Source organism: Simochromis diagramma, unplaced genomic scaffold (genome assembly GCF_900408965.1).
Source record: "Simochromis diagramma unplaced genomic scaffold, fSimDia1.1 OVJJ01000343.1, whole genome shotgun sequence".
NCBI lineage: Eukaryota > Metazoa > Chordata > Actinopteri > Cichliformes > Cichlidae > Simochromis > Simochromis diagramma.
In genome coordinates this window covers 14,780,118-14,806,241 of record NW_024386831.1, presented here as the reverse complement: position 1 = coordinate 14,806,241, position 26,124 = coordinate 14,780,118, and the positions used below count along the sequence as shown (strand labels likewise).

The 26,124-nt window shown below is 42.1% G+C and overlaps 2 protein-coding genes across 5 annotated transcripts in view; one reads left to right on the top strand and one right to left on the bottom strand.

The window, feature by feature from the left end:
- Positions 1–18,959, top strand: part of dync1i2a (dynein, cytoplasmic 1, intermediate chain 2a) — a 21,833-nt gene extending 2,874 nt beyond the window's left edge. Inside the window, exons 3-17 of one of the 3 annotated variants that reach the window (XM_040028115.1) lie at positions 845–956; positions 2,122–2,209; positions 3,290–3,379; positions 3,703–3,812; positions 8,624–8,713; positions 8,893–9,055; positions 9,147–9,246; positions 10,360–10,485; positions 12,607–12,753; positions 12,838–12,951; positions 13,470–13,603; positions 14,611–14,755; positions 17,317–17,457; positions 17,621–17,746; positions 18,027–18,959. In XM_040028115.1, the coding sequence (XP_039884049.1) occupies positions 845–956; positions 2,122–2,209; positions 3,290–3,379; positions 3,703–3,812; positions 8,624–8,713; positions 8,893–9,055; positions 9,147–9,246; positions 10,360–10,485; positions 12,607–12,753; positions 12,838–12,951; positions 13,470–13,603; positions 14,611–14,755; positions 17,317–17,457; positions 17,621–17,746; positions 18,027–18,140 (1,800 nt within the window). In that variant the 3' untranslated portion in view covers positions 18,141–18,959. The remainder of the gene's footprint in view (positions 1–844; positions 957–2,121; positions 2,210–3,289; positions 3,380–3,702; positions 3,813–8,623; positions 8,714–8,892; positions 9,056–9,146; positions 9,247–10,359; positions 10,486–12,606; positions 12,754–12,837; positions 12,952–13,469; positions 13,604–14,610; positions 14,756–17,316; positions 17,458–17,620; positions 17,747–18,026) is intronic. The other 2 variants (XM_040028116.1, XM_040028117.1) reach the window with 2 other exon arrangements.
- The window catches only part of LOC120731209 (calcium-binding mitochondrial carrier protein Aralar1-like), a 21,818-nt gene continuing 14,602 nt past the window's right edge, over positions 18,909–26,124 (bottom strand). For both annotated transcript variants that reach the window (XM_040028113.1, XM_040028114.1), the window contains exons 12-18: positions 25,529–25,581; positions 25,206–25,286; positions 21,908–22,048; positions 20,672–20,810; positions 20,326–20,484; positions 19,574–19,664; positions 18,909–19,488 (exon numbers count right to left, since the gene is read on the bottom strand). In XM_040028113.1, coding sequence (XP_039884047.1) covers positions 19,281–19,488; positions 19,574–19,664; positions 20,326–20,484; positions 20,672–20,810; positions 21,908–22,048; positions 25,206–25,286; positions 25,529–25,581 — 872 coding nt within the window. In that variant the 3' untranslated portion in view covers positions 18,909–19,280. The remainder of the gene's footprint in view (positions 19,489–19,573; positions 19,665–20,325; positions 20,485–20,671; positions 20,811–21,907; positions 22,049–25,205; positions 25,287–25,528; positions 25,582–26,124) is intronic.

Below are 26,124 nucleotides of genomic sequence, written 5' to 3'. Positions count from 1 at the left end.
GCTAAGAAGCCAAACACTAGGCCATAACAATCTTATCTTGACACATTAAAATACAGTAGCTTTGTGTGCACACGAGGAAAAGCAAACCTCAGACCTTTTCGTCTTGCAATTCGGCCTGTAAATGGTAAAATGACAGAAATCAGCAGTGCCTTTCTCTTAAATGATGGAGATGTACAAAATCTAGTTTGCTCTGTGTTCAGACATATTTAATAGCATCCATCTTTTCGGTTTCTTCTTCTCCAAAATATCTCTCCTAGCATTTGATAGCCTACAAACATGCAAGCATACACCACTTTATTCTGTTCCTCCAGCTCTTTCTCAATCACACACTGGAGAAAAGTTTAGAATTAAACATCTTGCCCAAAGACCCTTTGACATGTAGGCTGAAGGAGCTCAGGGATCGAGTCACTGACCTTAAAATTAGTGGATCACCTTCTCTCCACAGAGTCACCCCAAATTAATGTTATGTATCCTTGCTGGTGTTCCTGCAGATCAGCTCTTTGCTGCACTTGTCATGTCCTTTGGCAGTAATAAGATTCTTGTACAGAGTGCATCATAAAACAATTAAGTACTAATTTTTAATTTAGAGAATGGGCTTCCTCATAGCTGTGAATCACTAAAAAAGTCATAAATCAATATTAATGTGTTGTGTAGTCCTGTGATAGACTGGCAACCTGTCCAGAGTGTACCCCACCTCTCAGTCTATGACAGCTCGGCTTTAGCCCGCTCTGACACTGAACTGGTTAAGCAGAAGAGACTGGATGCTTTACTGTATTGCCTGAGATCCAGTCAATTTAATATTGTTATCATTGGTGTTTTTATGTTTGTTTGTTTTTATTTCTAGGCGGAACTGAAAGAGGTCGTACTTCCTCAGGATGACTCTGACCTGGAGAAGAAAAGACGTGAAGCTGAGGCTCTTCTACAGAGCGTGGGCATAACCACAGATGTTACAGTTGGTATGTTTTATTTTACATAGAGCTCTATTATGATACCTACTTTTTAACTGTACACCCTTAGGAAAATACATGCATATCTAACTGAGCTCAAACCCCCAGTGCATTGCTGGATAAAAAATGAATCTAGTTTGCATACACATACAGTTGGGTCATTGTACTAGAACTATGTTTTGACATTGGTGTCTGGGTGTTCATGTTCATGGATGAGCAGTGCAGAAATCAGCATTTTTCATTCCACATCACTCACACCAGAATATTTGGGGTAATAAATAAATGATATAAAATTTCAGTTTCTAAGCACTGGAATCTTCATTAATAGTCATATTGAATCACTTGATTTTGTGCATAGATGCAGCATACTTTGGACTACTTAATAAACATTTCATTCATTTTTGTCTGTAATGGTTGTGCTGACTCCTAAAATTGGATTAACGTTTTAAAAATAAGAAAGAAATGTTATACTTCTCGATGCTGATGGATGCGAGAAAACGCCACCATAATAGTCTCATTTTCATGTGGTGGCCATTACAGTTATTTTGTATCAAATATGCTGGAGTACAGATCTGAAGTAACACAAATGTGTCACTGTTCTTTTGTAGCTTTATATTAGACATTTTCTGAGCTGTGACTATGAAAATCGTGGCAAAACTAAATCCAGTTGCCTGGAAGATGAGGCTAATCATGATATTATTACTATGATGAGTTTTGTGTAAATAGCTTGTCAAACATGAGCCTCACTAGATGATGATGGTGATGATGATAATAAGTGGAAGGATGGATAAAAATGAAACATTTCCAAAAATATACTAGTATACACACAGTGGATTTTTAGAGCATTGTCATATTGCTAACAGCAGATGGCAGAAGAGATCCATATAAAAATCTATCAGAGTTTTCAGACCCAAATAAGACATTCAAAACAATCATGGTTGTATTTTTAATACTGCTAGTTTTTAATTGTATTTTTTTGGTCTTGCATATGATTTAATTGATGAAGACAGTACAATTGTGCTGAAATCTCCTTTCCCAACATGGCTTGAGCTTGCAAGAGTTTACGTTTATTATTTAGATTTGTGCATTTTGCTTGCTTTACACAGAGACATTTATATTGTATTGTACTGCTATAAACAGTTTACTGATGATTACTGTCTGTCTGCCTGTGTAGTCCCTCCTCCCATTTCTCCAACTGCCAAATCTGCAGGCACACCGAGTGATGCAGGGAGCCAGGACTCTGATGGAGCTGTGGGACCCAGGTACACACACTGTCTAACAATCTGCACTTGTACAGTACTTGAAAAGTGCATAAACAGTGCAGACGTCCCTATTTCAGGGGGGGAAAAGGCCAAAACTGTTTCTACCTGAGGAATAATAATCAAATGCTTGGTACTTTGTTGATTCTACCTTGCCTTTTACTTCAGCATTCTTTTTAACTGTTATGCTTATATCTGCAATATATGTTTCCAGTGTCTTTGTCACAGCTTAAATTGCAGAACTGTTTTGCAGCAAATTAGTTGTGAAGCATTTTGAAAACAACATAAAGAAGCTTGTCTGTTCTGCTTTCTTATGCTTGGCATTACTTTCAAACTCTATAAACAAAGCTTATGAATACCTGTTAAGCACAATTGCATTAACAGCAGCTGAGTTAAAACATTTTACAAAGTCCTACATCATTACAGTGAACGATGACGAATCCGTGCCAACTGAGTGCATGTTTATTTCATTTGTGTGCCATCGAATTAGAACAATCCTAAATTAACAATAAAGCAGCAGGCTGCTGTGACGCCTGGGGGACTTCTTAACCCCTAATTAGAGCCCCTTCCCAGTGCTGAAACTCAAGCTCCCCCAGTGTCCCATCAGACCCAGTGAGTTGTTCCCCCTACGTGTTGACTCATTTCCCTCACCAGCATGGCCATTTCCTACACACATGGAGGTCATGTTTTCTCCCTGAGGGTTCTCTCTCTCTCTCTCTCTCTCTCTCCCCCCCCCCCCCCCCTCCCCCCTTTCTGTCGGCACAGCACTCAGTGCTTTGGTGTGACACAATTCGGCCTGAACATTACACCCCGTGCCATCGCACACAGGGTCTGTGTGCCCATGCATTTTAAGCAGATACATTTTTCCATCTCTGGGTTTATGTAAACAGCTTCAAGCTTAGTTTGTAATAAAGAAAACTCATTTTTTTGGGTGTTTGGATATGCAGAATGATTTTAATTGTGACCTAGGATTCAATCAGCATGTTTGTTATGTGCCATAATGCTAACTTTATTTCCTCTCCTCATTTGTGCTCGCCTGTTTCTCTCTCACTAATGCTGCCTTGTTGCTGTGACACTAACCAGGAATCTGCATTGGGACTCTGACCCGTCCACTCTTCAACTTCACTCTGATTCTGAGCTGGGGTACTGGACACTCTCTTCTCTCCTTTCCTGGTCATTTTCCCTTCTCTCAATCTATGGCATGATTACTTTGTCTTTCAAAGTCATTATTCAGTTAAGACAGATCAGGAAAACCATGTAGGGATGCATGCAGGAATGGTGAGACAAAACCTTTTAATTATTTACATAGTTTTAAAAACTAATATGAAGTCGTTGCAATCCCATAAACGACTAATTTACTCACTTTAATCAGCAAAAGATCCCACTTACAAGGAGGTGAGAGTGGTTGCAGATGTAGCACTGTGTTGTATGTTTTTGTCTGTACTGTCTCTTTCACTGTGATTTTGTGCAAAGCTTGAGTTGTTCTTTCCTTTTAGGCGTGTAACTCCAAAACTGGGGATGGCCAAAGTTACACAAGTGGACTTCCCACCACGTGAAATTGTGTCCTACACGAAAGAGACCCAGACCATTACTCAGGCGAAAGAAGGTGACTAATGAAGTGTTATAGGTTAATGTTGAAAAACGCAGTCAAATGTGTGCGCATGTACATAACTGCGTGCTTGCATGGATTATATCATATCATTCTTCTTAACAGGGTCTCTCTGAGAGCAGAAGTGAACAAGTGCAAGAGATTCGATTTAACTGAGATGAAAGAAAAGGAAAAATGAGGCCCAGGAAACATAAGAAGTTAGGGCAGGGATTAGATTCTGACAAGCTCTGCTCCTCTGAACCTTCCAGCCAATGCTGCTTTGGTATAATTAATGAGCAGGATGAGAAAGCTTGTGACAGGAAGGAGAAATGAGATTGGAAGGGAAGATATGAAATGCTGTGCATAGGACGGCTCATTCCCTCTGAAGCGTGTCAATATGTATGTAATTGCTGCAGCAAAGCTTTCATGTGGTTGGACGAAGAGAATATTTGGGTTTTTTACTAAAATTCACATGGTGAGCACATGTTCCATCAAATATGCAATATTTTTGGTCATGCTTCTTGTTCTCGGTTGATTTTTCTAATGACTGATGGTGAGTAATATGCTCGACTGAAATCCTGATTAGGATAGTTGTTTTGTACCGTCACTCATAGCCACTATCTTTTTTTCTTTCTTTTTTTTAAGCTGATTTCTCAAATGATTTGCACCAGCTAACATGTGTTTTAAGCATCCCTGAAAGCCTGGTTAGGATTTTAAAAGTGTACCGAGTGTCGGTTGTGTGGTCTAATCAGGTGACGTGTAGAAAATTCTGAGGTGGCATGCAGCTCGAGTAAGATAAAATTGTGTGATTTTGTGGAAAACTACAAGCGGAACTAGTGAAGGACGAAGAGCATCCCAGTGTTCCTCATCGCTCTTTACGCTGGACTCTACTGGGCATTGTAAAACTGTGTTAAACAACGATGGTTTCTGCCAGCTGTTCAACACTGGGGCCCCCCTTCCCCTCTCTGCCACTATGTAATCATTTCATCAACTCCCTCGCTTCCCTGTCTTCTCCCTTCACCGAGCAGGCACATAACAAAACACACTCAGTGACATTGTGCATTTTCACACCATCACTTCTGGCACTCGATGAGACGGCATCCCCTTCCCAGCTTGCTCCCCTTGGCGCATTTCTGATGTGTGGGGTGGCGTCAGGCCTGGTTTCTGATTGAGCGATTTATCATGTTGTCAAAAGGAGGCAACGCCGCAGCACTCTCAAGGTCAGCAGGCGGTGGCATTAGAGGGTAGCGGCTGCCATGCCCTGGCTGCTCCAAACTGAGGGTTCCCACAGTGTCAGTGAGACACCTCGGAAAAAGGAGTAAAAGATTTTAAGATCACCTGCCCCATTGGCACAAAGAATGTCCTCTGAGCAGTCCAGGAGAAGCCATCCACATTTTAAAATAGTTGGAAATGAGAATAGTATATCACTCAAGAACAACTGGATAATCGTTTTCTTGGTGTATGAAAAAACTCTTGATACCTGTGCTCGTATAAGGATCACTTCCATTTTTTAAATATTTGATTTCCTTTTCTTATTAATTCTGTTGGGAGTGACCAGGAGGGTCAGTATGTGAGGGAGTAGATCAGAGGGACAGCTCAGACTCAGCATTTTAGAGACATGTGCACAGGAGGCATAGTGGATATGTAGGACAAAGGATGTTGATGATGGAGCTGCCAGGCTGGTGGAAAAGTGGAAGCCCAGAGAGAGGGTTCTTGGATATAGTGAAGGAAGACAAGGATGCAAAGGATAGGGTGAAATAGAGGCAGGTGATCCTCGGTGGGGAGCCCTAAAGGGGGCAGCCGAAGAAGAAAATGTACTGTCTTCTTATAATTAATCCCAGTTTTTGGGAATTAAACAGTGAACAGCACTGTGCAAATGTTTCAAGGCATATTAGCTGTTGAGATTTTTATTCATTACACAGTACCTTCAGGAAAACATCTGTTTGGCTCCCACATGCATATTTCTACATCACAGCCACCCCAAACACACAGCTACACAGCTCTGTCGTCTATGACAACGAGCCATGCAGCTGATCAGGCACCCACAGAGAGCTGATTTCAGCATCGTGGGGTCAGTCTGAGATTACATGAGAAAGCAGTGACACACTGAAGAACAGTGGCGAGCTCTCCGCAAAATGCTTGAGCCAAACTACCTGGCAAAAACCTAAAAAAAAAACCAAGTGCACATAGACAAAGTGGAAAGGACAGAAATTATACAATGTTTTTTTCTGCCTAATAAAAAAAACCCACATTATTTTTAAAAGCACTGCCTGCCCCACATTCAGTGCATTGGAGATTAATTTTTTCCATCTGTAGGTAGCTTCAGAAAATTTGTTAGTTTAAGCCATTAGATTGTCGAATATGCCACCGCTGCACGATTCCCAGATTTCACTAGTAGGTAATATGCAGCATCAGTATGCACTCCTCAACAAGAGGCTGTAATTATGGCATAAGATATTGTGGAAGGTTGGAGGTTTGGGAGTATGTGTGGGGTAGAGGGGGAGGGCTGGACTGGTTCGTCTAATACAGCATTTCAAAAAGGCTCGTCAGGAATATAAGTATGCAGAGCAGTTTAGTAAATCTAATATTTAATTGAATGTGATTGTTTTAATCACGATGAATTCAGAGGCAGGTCAAAACTTTTAATCACAAAAGCCCTTAATGGTCTTCTTGTTTGAAGTGCCACTTGTAATTGTGGTCAGCTTTTATGCACTTGATGATTAGTACCCTTAAATATCTGTTGTATCCTTCTCTCATACAGTAGCTAATCATTTGGAATAAAAAAATTGAGAATATTCTCCCCCTTTTTTTTCTGTGTATGATTTCAGCACCTATGCAATTTGTTTTTTGTTATTGTTCATGTAATAGGGTTTGCTGATGTTTTTATTTGCTGCACTACTAGATGCAACTACACACTTTGGAAAGGCTTTTTGTACGCTGGTGCTAGAAGAGGTCTATTTCAGCATACAAGAAATGATAGTTCAGATGTACGTGTGAATTGGTGGAAATTTGTCTTCTATGGTTTCATTATTGGGCTTCAAGTTGCACATGCTGAAGTCACAGCCTTGGTGTGTCTGTGCGTATAGAACGCGGATGCCACCTGCAAGGTCATTTAGTTTTGTAGTTGCTCACCACTGGCCACACGCCATGTTTGCATTAATATATTGTCTATTGAGGAAGACTTGTGATTACTCCCCCACCACCACTACATACAAAAAAAAGCTTTTATGTCTTAAGTGGTACAAAAGCCATAATTGGACCTGCTTTGCAGCTTTGAGAGGAGGTGTCAGCGTATGGGACATTGCTGATCCGTGTGAATTCTGTTAAATGCAACCCACCCACCCTTGCTATTCCCCCCCACCCCCCCACCCCACACACACGCACATCCCCAGTGGGGTCACCAGGATCACTAGCTTTTCTCCAAATGGCCATTTTGGCTGGCAGGTGCATTATACCCTTTATTTTCAGATTGTCTGTCCGCTCCTAATGCCTGGCAGGTTGATTGCTCTGGCTGCCTCACCAGGGAAAGGGCTGACGAGCACGGCCGGGACTAGCTGAAAGACAGTGATTACTGTTTTCCTTTAAGCCTGATTGAGGCCCTTGAAAGGAAAGATTTTAACCTTCTCCTGTTGGTTGCAGAGTATGGCCGCACATTGAAATGGCTTGTGTCATCAACCCAGTTCTGTAAACTCATCAGTGCACCCGGTAACCTTCATCCCCCAAACCTCCATCTGAGAAAGGGGATAAATCATTTTATGGACAAAGTGACAGATGACATTATCATTTAGATTATCTCAGTAGGAAGGAAACTCTGGCGTGTGGTGCTGTCATCTTAGATTAACTGTAAGGTTCATACAAAGATAAACGCCTGTAGGAACCAGGCGAGTATTTCCACTTTCCTCATGAATCTGTTTTGTCCTTCTGCTATTATTTTTTTAAGCATAGTCTATATAGTGTCTCTAGGAAATGTGTTTGAAAAAGATGTGTTCATCTTCTTTGAGGTAGAGCCGGTGTGCAGTTTGCCAGCTGGTGTGGCCTGTATTTTGTCGTACATTCTCTGAGGTTGAATAGGAGTTGCAGGACCTCCTGCTAGGATGGTAATTGCACAGGCTTGCCGTTCAGGGAGAAGCTTGTCTCGGGGCAGCCATGCGGAAAACCTCTGTGCCATCCCCATGCCACCTCTGAAGAGCACAAGACAATCCCAGCATCACCATCTGCTTTTGCACCATGCCGTCATCTGGCCAGTCCAATGGGACGGGCCTGGGCAGCTGCTCCACAACCTCTGCCCCGTGGCCTAGAAGGGGGCAACCTACTAGTGGGACACAGAGGAAACAGCTACACTGACAGCTAGACTGTCTATTGAATGGTTAGGGTCTCATTAACAGTTGGGAAAGACAGGGGTCCCTATGACAACAAGACACCCGCTGCGCTGTGTCCCTTTAATACAAATGACAAACTTCCCCGCTTTACAGAGGCAAGTTCTTTTTGAAAGGAGACATTGTGCTGACAAACCAAACAAATGCAAGGGAGAGATACAAAATCAGTCTATTGCTGTGCCAGTAATCACTGGGTGGAGCTTTTCTTGAAAGAGAAAAATAATGAATGTGGAAAATGTAGTGACCAAAAGGTATGAAATGTCTGTGTTTGGAAGCATACTCATTCATTTTGTTAAAGTTGTTTATTTGTTGTTTGATTTTTATACCTTTTAGCATTTGAAAATTCCGAGGAAATGATGATCATAAACATACTCGTTTACTACTTCTTACACAGGTTATGTTGATTGAGAGTTGTTTTCTAATGTTTAATACGGGTATCTTTTTCATCAACAGAGGAAGAAGAAGAGGAAGAAAGTGCTCCACCTCAGCAAGTAGTTGAGACTCAAGCTGAGAAAGAGGACCAGAAAAAGGAGGAGGAGGAAGGTACTGCAGAAATGATAATTGAGATTCTCTGCTGAAATTGAGGCAGTTTAGTTAACACTTAAAATATGTAATTGTTACAGATTATCTATATAATTGAGGGGATCAGATTGCATAAAATAATGGCTACTAGCACCAGGGATCTTCACGACATTTCACTGTGTTTTTGTTTCTCCATTTAGCACCCCCTCACGAGCTGACAGAGGAGGAAAAACTCCAGATTCTGCACTCGGAGGAGTTTGCAGATTTCTTCGACCACAGCACTCGCATTATTGAGCGGGCTCTATCCGAGCACGTGGACCTCTTCTTTGACTACAGCGGCCGTGACCTTGAAGAGAAAGAGGGGTAATTCTTGAGCAGCTAGTGTTTTTAAAACTTGTAATTGGTTTTTGAAGAAGTGCTTTTTATTGATTTTTGGTGCTTTGTTTTTCCGCAGTGAAATCCAGGCCGGGGCAAAGCTCTCGCTTAACAGGCAGTTCGTGGATGAGCGCTGGTCCAAACATCGTGTTGTCACCTGCCTGGACTGGTCACCCCAGGTCATTTTTCTTAACAAAGTTTTCATGGTGAAGCCAACTAGAGCCTGGCTGATAGTGGATTTTGTGTGGTTTACATATATAAACAGACGTTGTGTTTGCAGTCATATTGAAATCATTAAGTATTAACTTTCACAAACACGTTGGCCACTCACCATTGAAGCTACTGCTTGATTATGCTCAGTTTTGATGCATACTTTGGTGTTCTGCAGACAGTATAATAAAAAAACCCTTAAAGATTTTCATATATGGTCAGTATTGGCCGACAGGTATTAAAAGTTTGGCCCTAAAACCAGCATTTTAATACATCAACTCAGAGAGACAGTCATGGATCATCTGCTAATCCTAATCCTTGTGTCTTTGTGCTGGAATTCTGCTAAGAGCATAATTGTTTTGTAATTGCCTGTTTAAACGACTTAGATTTGCACAGCCATAATGCTTTATGATTACATAGCTTGAGTTTGACAGCATGTTCTTTCAGCCTCAGCTCCCTCAGGAAAAGTAAGTTACGTCCCATACAAATTGTCACTTAGTCGGAGGCCGTAATGATTTGTTTCCTCTGGTGTCTAAGGTCATTTAATGCATTATTGTGCAATGACTTGTGACAGTGATTGAACACCAACTCTTTGTTCACTGTATTTTCTTGCTCAGAGCAGTATCCACACCCTTGTGATGTAAAGTGATGCATCCACTGTACTTAAATTTAAGTATTAAAAGCAGCAGAGGTTAATCGTTTGTCAACATCTGGATAGTGTTTCTGCAGTCTGTGTTTTTTGAAATGCACTGGGATGGGTTTGTGTTTTATGAGATCCTTACTGAGCTGCTGAGTCTGCTTCCGTGTTCTTTTGAGCCCTTGCAGAACTGTAGCTTTTAGTTAAAATTATGCAAAGGAATAAAAACATCATTTACCAATGTTCTTCGGGGGGTAGGGTGAGTTAAATGAGCCATAAATCTTGGAGGAAAGGGTTAGTCATTCTCGAAGGCATTCAGCAGCAGCACTCGGGGCAGGCAAAGCTTTTCCACTTGGAGCCAAGCCTGGGGGGCATGTCTGCCTGCCTCCCTCTGACATTCATTCAGTCTGATTTTTTTTTTTTTTTTTTTTTGGTCTGTCTCCAGTATCCTGAACTGCTGGTTGCTTCATACAACAACAATGAGGATGCTCCTCATGAGCCAGACGGTGTGGCTTTGGTGTGGAACATGAAGTACAAGAAAACTACACCGGAGTACGTCTTCCACTGTCAGGTACTAAAAGCAACTTTAACTTTCCTGTCCTTTTACTAACATAACCCAGCACCCTCACGGATGGCTTCTTCCATGACAAACATGGAACACGGCCAGCCATCCTGTCAGGCTCCCTGCCTCCTCCTCTGCTCCCATACCCCCCCTACCCTCATCCACATTGTGAGTTCACAGTGCTGGCATCCACCTCCACCACATCTATGCACAAACACATGTTCATGAGGCGCCTGAGAAGACCTGTGGAGTCGGATGGAATCTGAGCACCGCAGCAGGATTAAGCGTGTGGGGCAGGGCTGGTTATCATGTGCATCTAAACAAGGGCCCTGTGTTCAGACAAGCTAGCTGGGAGACCAGTTGAGCTCCTCCGCTCTGCCCAGCCTTATTACAATGCTTGCCCTGAGGCTCCTTCACCAAGACAAGTTGAGTAGAACCACATGTTTTGGCCTCCATAGCGGATGTAAATGGAGGCGTGTTGCTCAGATGAGTAAAACTGAACAGAAGTGTTAACATAGTTTTCTTTTTGCCTCCAAGTCAGTTTATCTATGCATTAAAAGTTTTGCCAGGGTGACTTTCTGGGGAAAAGAATGTTATAGGTGGGGTGATGAGTGTGTGTAGTCCACCTAAACCATAATCCAAAAATATATACTGATCTTATCGGCCAGCCTTGAGGTCTGTTTATTTACACTGTGAGAACTGAGGCTCGAGTTATGCAAGATGTGTTTAGTTGTACTTTAATAAAGAGGGAACATGCAAGATGACGCAGAAGAAGGAAAAAGCTGCAGATTGAAGTCTGTGTTTTCCATGTCCATATTATTGCATCTTTGGAGATTTTAAGTGCTACTGATGCAAATCTTTGCAGTATTTTACAGCCCCACATAGGTTTGACTTGTGGTTGAGAACATCAGTGGGAAATGGGAGTTATTGTGACTTTTAATTTGTATTTCTATTTCAGCAAATAAATAGCTTGAAATAATTACATTTGCTCTCAATAAAAATCTGTTTTTTAGCTAAAACAGCTCAAAAAATGTTTGTGTGGAAGAATTCAAAATTAGCAGCAGTGCAAAAATCAACTAGTAGCATAAAATCTCAGCATGCTTGCTGTGCCCTCTTCATGTTGCAGGGCTCGTTACTTCCATTTTCTTTTCAGCTCGTCAGTTTTGGGATAGTTTCCTTGAAACGACAAGTGGCATGATGTCCTCACTGCTGTAGATTTCCATTGGCTTGTTACTCTATGAAAACTCTTTCCCTTCTCATCACTCGCTCCACAGTGCGGTTACCTAACCTCAAATAATGAGCTATTTTTTTCCTCTTTCGGGGTCATTTGGTGCCCTTGGTCAATCGTGTCACTGTTTTCTGAAATAACAGTAGTGTTGCCGCTTGTTATCTTGGAAAGTGGTTGACTGTTTAGACTTATTTTTTAAGCGAAAGAGGCAAATTAAGACTGGGCTAAAATTAATAACATTAGCTACACAGTGGTGCAGCGGTTAGCATCATCGCCTCACAGCAAGAAAGTCCTGAGTTAAAATCTACAAGCTGACCAGACGCCATGATCAGCTCTTCCTGTATGTGCATGGCTTCCATCCAGGTATTCCAGCTTTGTTCCACAGCCCTGAGACACATTTGATAGATTAATTGGTAATTCTAATTGGAGAATTGCTGTCTGTCTCTCTGGTACCCTGCTTTTTATCCCACGACAGTTCGGAAAGTCTCCAGCCCGCCTCCACAAGTTGAAACTGGATAAATGGTTAGGAAATTGCAATGGGGAAAAAATTGAATACATTAAAAAAAAAAGTTATACTTCATATGTAGCACTTCTCTTAAAGTTACAAACTGCTTCTCAGAATAAAACATTTTATAAAATTAAAAAAAATTATAAAGATGTTCTGATAAGAATATTTCAGGTAAACTCTTCAGTAGTGATGTGACTCCAGTTGGACTGCTCCACGCTTTAGAGGCTATGTTGGCAAAAGCCCGGTCACCTTAGTTTAACAGCCGATACCTCAACATTCACGGTATCTTTGTAAACTGTCTCTGAGCTTCCATTGTTAGCTGTGGCTGTCTCAATATAAATCTCTATTTCATTTTTCCTTGCCCAACCCTTCTTGCACCCTTTCATTGTGACAGTCTGCTGTTATGTCAGCGGCGTTTGCCAAGTTCCACCCCAACGTTGTGGTGGGAGGCACCTACTCGGGGCAGATTGTGCTGTGGGACAACAGGAGCAACAAGAGGACCCCTGTGCAGAGGACTCCCCTGTCAGCAGCAGCACATACGGTACAGTAAAGGTCTGACACAGTGGGCGTATACTTCATTTATATTTAGCTAAAAGGTAAAATTTCCCCGTCACTGTCTTCGCAGCACCCGGTATATTGCGTGAATGTGGTCGGCACCCAGAATGCCCACAACCTCATCAGCATCTCTACTGATGGCAAGATGTGCTCCTGGAGTCTGGACATGCTCTCTCAGCCTCAGGTAACATATAACACAGGGCAGACGCTGAATGTGTGCTCTGCTGTAAAGAAGTTAAAGTATTAACCATAAAAATAAGTTTTTATAATGATAATGCATCAGACTTTAGCAAAGACAATATATTTTCTGTTGTTTTCCTCTCTTTTTCTTCTTTCACATTGCCCACATGCTTCCTGTCCTTTGCATTCGTGCTACATGTCAGACATTTTGGCTGGACTCTTTCCTTTTCACATTCCAGTTTGGTATTTCCTTCGACTTTACCCTTGTTTTTTTCTGCAGCTCATTTTTCACTTTGAAGGAAATGATTCTTGCTAGCTGTGTCATTTCATCTCTGCTGCCAAGCCCTCGCTGTCAAACTGATTTTTTTATATTTTTATATAAAGCACTGGTCGAATTTAGATTACACATTAATAAACTGTCGGGTGATTTTTATAGGTTTTGCTTGGCAGAGTGTGTGTTAACTTAAAGCCTGGGCGGGGAGCTTGTTATAGATGTTGTTCCATGTTTCCTCCCCTCCACAGGACAGCATGGAGCTGGTGTTCAAGCAGTCCAAAGCTGTAGCTGTCACCTCTATGTCTTTCCCTCTTGGAGATGTCAACAATTTCGTAGTGGGCAGCGAGGACGGCTCAGTCTACATGTCATGTCGTCATGGAAGGTGCGTTCATAAGCAACCGCAGTCCCACCGTGTCGCCTCCCGAACACCAGCAGGAAACTGAGGCGACTTGTAAGGCCCACCTAGACCCGTGTGTCAAATAAATATAGCCCACTCACTTCCCAGTGCAACGCAAATCCAACACTTGATCTCCTGCTGTTTGAGGTTTCACTCCTGCCCAGTCATCCTGTTTTTCTTTTCCGCTTGTCAGTTGTGTTTGTAAAGGTCGTTCAACATAAACAGGGCACACATGCAGGGGAAACAAATCATTTTTTCCCCCCCTGTTCTTTTATTTTTATTTAATTTTTTTCCCTCAGTATGTTTCTCTGGGTGAGAGAGTTTATTTACAGTTGGTCATCCCTGGGAGAATTAAAACTGCACTTCATCCCACAATGTTCACATTTAGGAGACTGGGGCTCTTCATCTAGGATGGTCCTCAGCAGAGAAATGTGGCTTAAATCAGAGCTGCCAGTGAGCAGCGTGTCAGCCTCGCACCAAATGTCCTGTAGTATGCCTGGAGACCACAGAGAGGTGATAGCTGCGAGGTTTTGCACTGCAGAATCACCTCTGTAATCGGGGGAATAATTTTCCACATCATTTACAATGGTATGATACTCTCATCGCAGTTAATAATGCATAAGCATCACTCATGCTGAGTATTTACCTCTCTACATTAATTATCAGAGTCTCAGTTGGGTAACAGCTCTGCAACATGTGGTTGAAGGGATGCAGTCACTTTTGCCTCCCTGCTGGTAATTACATGATACAAGTAAATGATTACTGTGAATACGTCCAGCAGAGGTCCATCTGTGCCTGTTGCTTACTTACCTGCTTAATGCATTGCGTAAATGGTAACAACCAGCAGTTTTGTGCATTTTTGTTGTTTCTTTTTTTCTAAAGTTTCTACAGTGCACATAAATGTGTATTCACACATTAGATCTGAAGGTAAAATTTAATTCTTTGTGGTCAGTTTAAGCATATTTACCCATATTTATCTGTGTGCTCCACAGCAAAGCAGGCATTAGCGAGATGTTTGAGGGACACCACGGCCCCATCACGGGGCTCCACTGCCACACAGCTGCTGGGCCACTGGACTTCTCTCACCTGTTTGTTACCTCGTCTTTCGACTGGACTGTCAAGCTGTGGAGCACCAAGGTATGACTTGAGCTCTAGGATGTATTTTAAAGGCCATGATTCATTTATTTGGCCCATCTCTGCATAGGGAAAAGTTTCCTCCCTTTCTGTGCCTCTCTGGGCTTCACTATAATCCAGTTATTGTTCACTTTCAGCCGTAAGGTGGGACTAATGATTCTTTTAAGGTTGATTTTTAAGTCACAGACTTCTGTTAAAAGGCTATTGATTGAATTTGTAGACAGATGTCCTGATACAGCAGTCAATACCAGACTCCGTTTAGCCAAAAGAATTAATTTTTTCACCTCCTATTTGCCACAGTTTGGTTTCCACAGCAACAGGTCGGCTCAGACTGTTAGGCTCTAATGTTTATTTTAAAAATGTTTATATAAAAATGGATTACTTTTTTTTTTTTTATCTGTAGTTGTTGTGGTAAACGAGAGTTGTTACCCTGCATTTTTACATATAGGATTGTTTTAAAAAAAAAAACATTTGATATAATGCATTAGTGGTGGCAGTGGAAAATTTTCACTTTTGACATCTTGACTGTACATCACAATGAATAATACAGAACACTCTTGAACTGAACTCGGGAGACTGAAAAAAATAAGAGACAATGAGAGAAAAGGGCATGTAATGAAAATTCATAAGAAGTGTTGTCAAAGTGAAAGTCTCACCTGCCTGCGCTCTGTTGTCTTTATTTGGCAATGAATAGACACATACACGGCCACCTCCTCTAGCTCTTTTGGGAGACAGCCTCTTTTCATTTGGCCCCTTCGTGCATCGCCGGCTTATGGACGTGGACGGGGTTTGTGATCCCAGAAGCTCGGTTGTCAGCGGCAGCCTTCCCCGGTGGGGTCCCCTGGGGCAATTTCAGCGTTAAGTGAGGGGCCAGATGAAGAGTGATTCAGAAACCCCCGTTGAAGAGAACAGGAATGATATGATGCCCTGCCCAAGCGAGGGTTACTGGGGCCCCACTGTGGAGCAACACCCAGGGATGGGGAGGCTCAATGGCGAGTGTTTGGTGGCTGGGACTTAGCGAACCTCCTCTGGGCCCACTCTCCTGCGCAGTCAGGTCCCAGAGGGCCAGTTTAAGCCAGGCAAACTGTAAAAGCTCTGTTCTGACATAACAGGCTGTCCCCATTGCATCCCATCCCAAAGCAAGTCTTTTTCATCCATTTGCAGCAGTTACAGAATTCCCGATGGCTTTTTTTTTTTTTTGTTCTGTAGACATTTCACCTCCCACACTGGACACTTCTTACAAACCATACGGTCATTCTGTTCCCACAACAGATGAGTGGGTTTGAGATCCAGCGATTCTGCCCAGCCGTTCCATTACAGACTGGGATATCAGCTGACTGCCTTTATTTTTATACTCTATGATTAAAAAGAGCACATCGCAGAGAGGCGGCCTTTCAGGTTCCCTCCATCAGTTTGACAAATGATTATCTTTTTGTTTGTTCTACGTCTGTCAAATTTTCTTCTTTGTCTCCTCAAATTTGGATCCCTCTGCACTTTTTTGCCGCTCGTGTTCTTTCGCCCATCTTAATCTTTCCCTTGTGTTCAGTAACTCTGTCTAGAAGCCCACCATCCTGGTGTCATCACTTCAGTGTCGAGGTAGAATCGGGTGTTTTGTGGGTGCCCTTGAGGCTTGTGAGACTTTTGTTTTTCAAACTAGAGACTGCGTCTCTTCTTGGTCTGTTATGGGACAGCGTCTCAGTCTTGTTGATTTTATTCTGGTTAGAGGTTTGTGCTATTCTTTGAGTCGAATAGAACAGATGATTGAAATCTGTTCACTGCAAATCTAATCATGAAATAACTTTTTTGTTTTGTTTTTCTTGGAAAAATTTTACTCTGATTTTATTTATTTTTTCTCTCCCCCCCCAATTTAAAGACTACAATGAACCCACAGAGGCTGATGTTCCAGATACTCAAGTAGCCAAATTTATTACTTCTTTAATCAGCACAACAGTTTTCAGCTGTGCTAACATAATTGGAAAGGGCTTTTTTTTCTAATGATCAATTAGCCTTTTAACATGATAAAGCTGCATTAGGTAACACAGTGTCCCATTAGGGAAAAACATGAATGATGGTCGCTGGAATTGGGCCTGCATACATATTCCATTACAAATCATAAATTACTTCTGATTGATTTCATTAATCATTAATTGTCATTTACAACATTTCTAAGTGACCTTTAAGCATGTTTTTAGCAGTATTGTAAATGGACTGGTTCTTATAGAGCACTTTTCTACTTGAGCACTCAAACTCACCCATTCACACAAGCACTTTTTAAAATTCACACTCTAATGGACTCATTGCAGAGCAACTTGGGGTTCAGTGTCTTATTGTGTGTCCTGTATGAACATAACCATACACTTTTTTTTTTGAAACACAAACCTTTGTAATGTTTGATCTTTCACACTGCAGTTTGTGATAATGTTGAGTGGCTTTGCTAAGTAACATAAGCCAGTGCGTTTTAACAGTTTAAAACATCACTGAGTTGCATTAGTGTGTAGATGGATATTTATACATTTAAAACTGGAAACCTTTTTGAATGAAGCTGTTTTTTTCCCCCCCTGCAGAACAATAAGCCGCTGTACTCGTTCGAGGATAACTCGGATTACGTGTATGATGTCATGTGGTCCCCGACTCACCCTGCTCTGTTTGCTTGCGTGGACGGAGTCGGTCATCTCGACCTGTGGAACCTCAACAATGACACAGAGGTAATATTAATAGACATTTCTCAGAAGAGCAGCTGTGTGCTGTTACCAACTTTACTGTAGACGAGATACTCATCTTGATTTTGACCTTTTTAACCATATCAGATCCTGTGCCTTCACATGGTTTAGCGTGCAAGTACACTCCTGATTGCTGTTATTGTTTCAGGTCCCCACCGCCAGCGTCACAGTGCAGGGTAACCCAGCCCTGAACAGGGTCAGATGGGCTCATTCTGGCAAAGAAATCGCTGTGGGAGACTCTGATGGACAAGTCCTTGTCTATGATGTTGGAGAGGTGAGCAAGCATGAGTCAGCCTTTCAGTTTCTGACTGTACCTTTAAAAAAAAAAAAACCAATTTGGATTTTGCAAAAATGAGTCAGCCTCTCACCTGCTACAATGTGTAATTTAGTAATGAGGGATTAATTGTAAAGCATTTACCTTATAGAGATTTTAGAAGAGCATCTTAAGGACTAATTTGTGCATTTTAGGTCTGCTCTTTGTGAGTAAAAAAATGCACAGAGCATAACCCGTCTGCGTTTGAAATTCACGCCTCTGTCGTGTTCCTCCCCCACAGCAAATTGCGGTACCGCGAAATGACGAATGGACCCGTTTTGTTCGCACACTGGCAGAAATCAACGAGAACAGGGATGACGCAGAGGAGCTTGCAGCTCAGCGTCTGGCCGCATGAGCTTATCTCCCTGGACGAGGCATTTAAGGGACCAGTCATGTGCTCGTTAATGTCAGACCTGTTTTGATAGATGGAAAAGATGAAGTTTGTATCAGAAAGAAGTACGGATATCGCTTGGTTTCCAACGCTCCTCTTATTTAGACAATTGCCTTCTTAGTTCGCTGCACCGTGGTCTGTCTTCCTCTGAATAAGCCAAGCGACAGGGCTACGAACCTCAGACACTAACCCAAAGCCATATTCACAAAACAGTCATCTTTTCTTCAACCAGATGCCTTAAAGTTTAATTTAAATCTTGATTGTCACGTCTTTACCCACCATTATTTACAGCATGGCAGCCTTAATTATGAGTTAAGTCGGTGCTCCACTTTCAACATATTCAGGAAAATCAGTAAGAGCTGTTCTCCATTTCCACCAAAGTTGTAGTAAAGCAATCACATCTCTAAACACCCAGGAATGTAAACATCTCATAGCTGTAGCCCACGTCGCCATCTCTGTTCTTTTAGACTGGATAACATAAACACGTGTTTGTAAAATAGTGAAATGTCAAAGTCTTTCTACCAAGATGTTGTTTTATACTGCACTTCTTGCCTCTTAATCAGCGCAGCTCAAGTTGGATCCGGGATGGTTGGAATATCACCCCAGCATGTTGAATAGGGTGATTATGTATGCTGTAACTGCTCGGTGATTTCCACGTTTGTCATGTACGGTGATGGGCTCTGAATAGAGATTGGTGTCAAAACAGAGAATGTACATTTCACAATAGAAATCAACAGTTTGAATGATTTATTTCAGTAAAATACAATAAATACATTTAAATTATTTCCCAAGTCCCCTGGTCGTGATTTCAAAATAAATACTTTGGAAAATATCTGTACATCCTCATGTCTCTTCAATGTAAGTCACACATGCACACCAGAAAAGCGCAGTGACAATCCTTTGTAATGCCATAATGTCCCTCTGTGGAGAAGTACAAGATGTACAAAAAAATTGTGCAAGCTATGCAAAGAAAATGCAATTAAAGCCATACCCATGCAGCATTTATAGTAAGACAACCACTTCTATGCATTGAATCGAAATGTGGTTAAGTAAAGGAGGAAATGAGGGCTGAAAGTGCATGCAGCCCTCATGAGAAGTGACTGTTTATGAGGCTTGAGGCTCCGCTTTGGACGTCGCTGATGTGATTGTCACCTCTCCGGAAGGCTTAAACTTGGGCAGGTGCAGGCCAAATTTTCTCTCCACGCCAGCAAATGTTGAGGCAGCCAGACGGTAACCACCCAGGTGGTCTGGAGTCACAGAGGGAAGGTCCTTGATTGTAGGTTTGTGAGTGGGCTCAGATCCAGCAGGACGACTGAGAAGAAAGATTAGGAGATGCTGAGCCTCGTGATGCACTAATGAGTGGCATGACTTGTTTGAGACGCGATTAATGTACTTACTGTCCTCCAAAGTCAACATAGAACCATCTCTGTAACAGTTCATAGGTCACCAGTGTTACGCCAAACTGCGGTGACGATCTAAAGACGCGAGCTAGAGGGAGAAATTTAAAAAATGACAGTTACAGAGAAATAGCATTACTCTGGTGAGCATCATGTGAGTGTGAGTTTCATTTATAGAAATCAAAGGCCTTCTATGGTTGTTAGGGCTCAACGGCAACCCTGAGGGTCGGTAATTAATGGAAACGTGAAACTGCAGTTTCTTCAGTTCCTCTGGAGGCCACTACAGTTGAGCCCCACAAACCCTTTCATTAATGCTTAAAGCTTGCATTTGTCATTACGACTGACAGATCTGCTGCGCTTCACCTCAGCTAATTTGAGTCACTGGATCCCTCGATCGCATTTGTGGTGTTGCTGTATGCTCGTACAGCCCATCCAAGAGGTTTCTGCTCAGTTTAGGCAAATGAAATTCCAGTAGCTTATTTCTATGTCTCACTAATTAGAAGATATCCATGACTGTTTGATGTACCTCAGCTGTGGATGGATAAACTTTGCTAACCAAGTTTGCTATCATCAGTTATGTCACTGTCCAACACATATATAAATACGAATAAGATGGTAGACAAAAAGCTAAGGCATCAAAACTTACACTGGGCTATCTCTATCTTCATATACAGTCTATTTGTTCAGTTCAGGTGAAATATGATATATATATATATATATATATATTTATTTATTGTGTGTGTGTGTTTTACCTCCTGCGCCCTTCCAAAACGCTCTAAAACCTTCCTCCTTGAGGATCTTCCTAAAGCAGTCGATGACTCCGTTATACGTCGTCTGGCCTGCTCGGGCTGCCACCTGGAGCCTGGTCTTGATGACATCAGCAGGGGTCACCAAAGAAGCTGCTGGTACACCTTGTTTAAATAAAACAACAAAAAAAACAACCACATCATAAAGCACTCTCGCTATGCTATGCACAAACCGGGAGGAAACCTAAATGCATTTTTTTGTGCAGACAACATGACAGATCCCTTTACAAAACGACTCAACGTGCCGCTGTTTCAATGTCCAGATTCTCTGAGCTTTCCAGATGTTCGTTACCTGCGATAGCTCCAGCAGTGAGCAGCTGCAGAGCCCCCAGCCTTCCATCGTCATCTGCCAGCTTCCCCTTGGTGTGGGCATAAACGGGGAAGTAGATGGCGGAGAAGGGAATGTCACGCAGGAAGCAAGCTTTGGCTCCCTAACAGAAAAAAAGGAAGATCTTAAAAATCAAAGGAACGTAACAGGGCTGATGAATGAGCAAAGACAGCAGTGGAGCAGGTTTGTCTTTGGGATTAAATGGTCTGGGATCTGATTTATTTTAACCTACGGGGGGCTTTAGTGTTGATGATGGAGCCAAAGAGCCCCAGGCACTGGACCTCCAGAGAAAAATCCATCACACCACAGACCTCAGTGTGCTGGCTTCTTTTACCAAGAGGAAGTCCGCTTTTTCTCCCCCCTCCTTCCCTTTTCTTTTTTCAAACAAGCCGCACACTGTCTGCCGCTCATTAAAATATGGAGTATGAACACATGACTCCAGCTGTAAGTAAAGCCGCAAGGATTTGGAAAGGAGCAGTAGCAAAGCGTAATCCCTCAGTAATTTGCTGTCGGTTGTTGGCTGCGGTTCCGTTTGCATGTTTAACACTGTTTTGGAAAATTGCAAACAGTCAGCAGAGCAATGTTTGATCTTCAAATTTCTGTTTCTCCATCTCCATTATGTCTATGTACACATACAAGATGTTTGTTCAAAAACAGTAGTGTTTCATCTATGTATTGTTACAGGAAATTAAATAAGAGCATATGTTATAATTCACACCAAAATCCCTAAATTTAAGAGGGAAATATTGTGCCTTTTACTCTTGATACAGAGGGTTAGAAATTAAGACGAATATTAGGACAGATATGATTTTGCATCGAGAACCTTTAGGTGTTAAATTACTGTATTGCCACTTTCATTGCTCAAGTTATATTAACTGACAGACCCAATGTAAATTATAGTTAAAAAAAATCAAACAAATGTTTAAAATTACAAGCAGAAAATATTAAAGATGTCAGTCTCCACCTTCTTATTTAGAGGGATGTTGGTTGTGAATTTAATGTATCAAACAATTCATCAAATCAAGAAAAATCAGTGGAAAAAATGTTAGATGAGAAACTTACAAGTGACAACACCATGGCAAACAAAAATAAACTCATGTTGTTGGCTGCTTGTGTCTCGGGATCATCGGAGTACCTTTCACTGCCCTTGTATGACAGTTAAAGGAGGTTGATGCTGCAGACGTCATGGCGCTGACCTACCTTGTAGAGGCCAAAGAAGCCCAGGTCCCTCACAACAGTCAGGGCACTGACCCTTGGGCCAGTAGTGATCTCTCCAGCCACCTGCAGACGGATCTTAACAATCTCCAGAGGATTGGTGAAAATCACCTGGGAGCCTCCAGCCTGCAACGGGAAAAAAATAAAAATAAACAAACAGCTGACTTGTGGCTTAAGAATGCAAGGATCAGGGTCTCCAAGTGGATTTTCAGTGGTGTGTGAGGCTGCACAAGTGAGGGGTGAATTCTGGGTGAAATGGTAATGATGTGTAAGCATTTCTTCCCCACAGGGATTCTAAAATCATCTCGGTAAACCTCTTGCACAAAGAATACTTTTTTTTCCTCCTCCTAAATCTGATGTGATATTGTCAGAGCGTGGCCTTGACAGGAGGAGGAAAAAGCAAGCATTGATAGAAGAACAACCGGGGTCACAATAGAGCAGGAGAAGTCTCGGCTCATGGTTGGGAGGCTCTGACCCTGGCACCAGCCCTCTGCCCCCTCGCCTCCCCCGAGGCACCTCCTGTGGCAGGGTGAGTGGCCCAGCCTGGCCTCGGCCCGCACACTTCCCCAATTCACCCCTATTCCCAGGGGAGAGCGCTGAATCACCCAGACAGCTCAGAGTCCAGGAAAGCGATGCCCTAAAGGCACGGCACCCTCTGACTCAGGCACATTTATCACCCGCCCCACATCTAATCAGGCCTCAGGATGCCTGCTGGTGACATTCAGGGCAGGGGTCTTATCTGTAAACATCCGAGCAAAGGTCTAAAAAAAGCTCAGGCATATTTAGTCATCTTCAGAGTGGACGGGGAATATCCGCTTCTCTGAAGATTGATTCACTCGTCTGCTCCCTTTTATCTCCTTCAGTTCTGTCTGGTGGAAGCAATTATTTAACAAATTATCAGATTAAGCAGACTTCAAACTCTCATGAAGCAACACGAGAATATGGGGAAAGTCATAAAATACATTTCTATCAGGGTCCACAGATGGAATAACTTCTTCGCAGCAAGCATTGTAGTGGACACCATCGTCATCCTGTGCAAAGACCTGCACGGTGACTACGCCTCAGGTTCGTACCGCGTTGTCAAACTCAATCACAATGAGCTAGACCCCGCTTCATCCAGGGCCCTCCAGGGCCTCTTCCTTCAATTGCACCCTGACAGGGGTCACGACCCCGCAGACCTCAGCTCCTCTGAGTCCAACCTGCGGCCTCTGCTCCACAGCGCTCCTGCTTTATTTCAGCACAGCCGGCACAGAGGCATCTTTAATCCGATGATGCAATGACAAATTGCTACACAGAAAAAGGAATCACACCTGACCGCAGTCGCCATTTCAGACGATTCACAATCATAGTTTCTGTTTTGGGAAACTTCCGATGTGCTGACATTAGACGCTGAATTATAGCAACCTCTCTCACTTAATAAGAGTCACCATGGCAACAGTAAACACACTGGCAAATGAAGTCAGATTCAATTTAAAGCAAAAATCTGTAAATGAAATGAAATGAAATAAAACCACGATGTCTCCCTGTGTTTACAAATCCAAAACGGGCACCTCACAAAGATCCAAACGCAGGTGAAAGACTTGTCTTTCAAAAACTTTAAACAAGCCGGGGCACCTTCTCCTCTAAATGGTGTGGTTACAACCAGAAACATACGCACAAAACATTACAACAAAACAGGAGTGTCTTTTTTCTTCTGTGGGACTGTAAAAGTGCATCAAGCACTCTGCTTAGGTGCAAAGACAGGGTGACTGTAGTCTACTCTTTTCATTACTCCACATCACCACATTAAAGAGGGAAACACTTCTTTCTGTACTATGTATTTATAATGTTCTCACCTGCAAAAACTACTTACTCATCATGCAATAATATCTTACTTTTATGATTGTGGCATATGTATGTCTGTTCCTCTTAGACACATTGATCAGTCTGGATGAAACTCACTGTACAACCTGCCTAGGGTACCAGGATTATCAACATGTTTATAGCTTTTGGGAATAATTATATCCTAATAATTTGTATAGATTATGCACAGTAGCTGATCTATGATAAGTGTGCATTGTTTGTAAATACATTTTGCTCAATTTGTAGTGCAGTGGCACTTTGGGGCCACTGGAAAGTGCTGTCATCCATATTTGTTAATAAGTGTTCATCAAACAGTGATAGTAACAGTGTCTGATTGATTACCTCGTCTTAAACGTATGTGTATATTATCATTTCTTTTGTGTTTCTGATGAATGGATGGACTATATACACTCATATAGTGAAGTTAAAAGAATAGCATTAAGTGAAACTTAACATACGTGTCTGTTTAAATACATGATTGAAGTGAACAAGTGCTGCAGGCCTCGTTAGTAACAATAAAGATATATACTTTTTATATATTTGTACTTTTAACTGACCTCTCTGGATGGTGATGCAGGATGTGGACTTGTAGAATGTTTTGATACTCTTATTTTAATTGGCTTTACACTAGTATTTTATTTTGAAAGATATTTGGGTTTTCCTACCTGATAGCTATGGATGGTCATGATTTACAAATATTTAAATGGTCATTAAGCTAAAAACTGAACTAGAATGGCAAAAGCCTGGCACAGCAAGGCAGTACATGAAGAATACTGAAAGCAATATGCGCCTGAAATGCTCATCCTTACTACCGACAGGTAAGATTAATATTGTGGTAGTCCTAGATTTCATTCAGCTGCCTCCACATTCAGTCTCTCATCTGACACGCCGACCTCAACTTGCAACAAATAAGAGATCTGGTTCCCGTGTTACTATGCAGAGCAGAACCAGCTCCCCCATCTTGGGCTTCCCAGCTGCAGCTGGTGGAGCTGGATCCATCCACTGGAGATATTTTAGAGACTCACTGGAGATGCAGCTAAATGACACTGAGGGCAGACATGATGGAGGGATGTTTAAAAAAAAACAAAAAAAAAACAACGTACTTACATATAACACCTTTAAGTAAAGTTGAATACCTCATCCGCACGGCATATAATGATCGTTTCATGCATGTTAAATACATTTCTCACCCTTCACATATGTTAAAACAAAAATTAAAACACTAAAAGAGCAGTATCAGTTTAGCTTTGCATCTGAAATACTTACACATTTCATTTCTGTACTTACTTATGAACCCAAGACTACAAAACGCACAATCACTGCACTATTTTTTTTTTTTTTTACTCATGCATACATCGCTTATCTTTAAGGTGTCCCTTCACTCGGTTTTGAGTTCATCTACAGAGTGAATTTGAATGATGATCGCCTCAGTAATGCTTACACATCCACCAGCCAGAATCTCTGCAGGAAGAGGGATGGTATCATCCTGGTTGGTGAACTTGTCTCTGACAAAATCGTTCACCTGAAGAAAAGAAGAAAAAATAAAGGAAAGGAGACACAAAGAAGAAGAAGAAGAAGAAGAAAAAGTCAGATGAGACACAATCGCAGTCTTGATGGCAGGGCATTAATGTTAACTTGTGGTTGCAGTCGCATCTTGATTGCAAAGTGTGTCTCTTCTTCTTTGCATGTTTTTTTTCCCCATTCACAATGAATCGTTCAGAACAACTTTTTGAGCACTCTAAGCTACGCAGTGGAATGACTTGCCGTGAGTTTGATAGCTTTCTCCGGGGCAACGCCAATGAGCTGCGGGAGGAGACCTGCAAAATATTATTCATAGATACCATTAGAATACCTGACACACACAGAGAGAGAGAAAGAGAGACAGTCTGGCTGGAAATGAATGCACATTTTTTTTTGTATCTTTGCTGAATGAATACATTCACTGACAGCTAGAACAATATAAGCTGCGGGGTTCTTGTGCGTGTAAAACAAACCCATAAATATTTACAGATGGTGCCTGATACAGCTGATGCACCAGCATACAAAGGTCCCACTGAAATTGAACAAAAGTCCCCAAAAATATGACACGGCTGCTCCATATGGGATCAGCATCGCGGAGACTTGATCCTGCTGTTAGTGGGGAACAGAGAGAGCTGTGTGGTCACGTACAAGATCGAGGGGGGAGGCTGGGTGCTACAGTGGCGATAACTGCCATACTGTTTCACCGTCTGTCCTTCATCAGGCCAGATAAACTTCTGAAGGAGCTGCTGAGTGACTGCTGCTGGTGTGCAGCCAGAAAACAGCCGAGCGTGTCTGTCTCTGAGTCAATCACCCTCTTATCATGTGCAAGAGATGAGGAA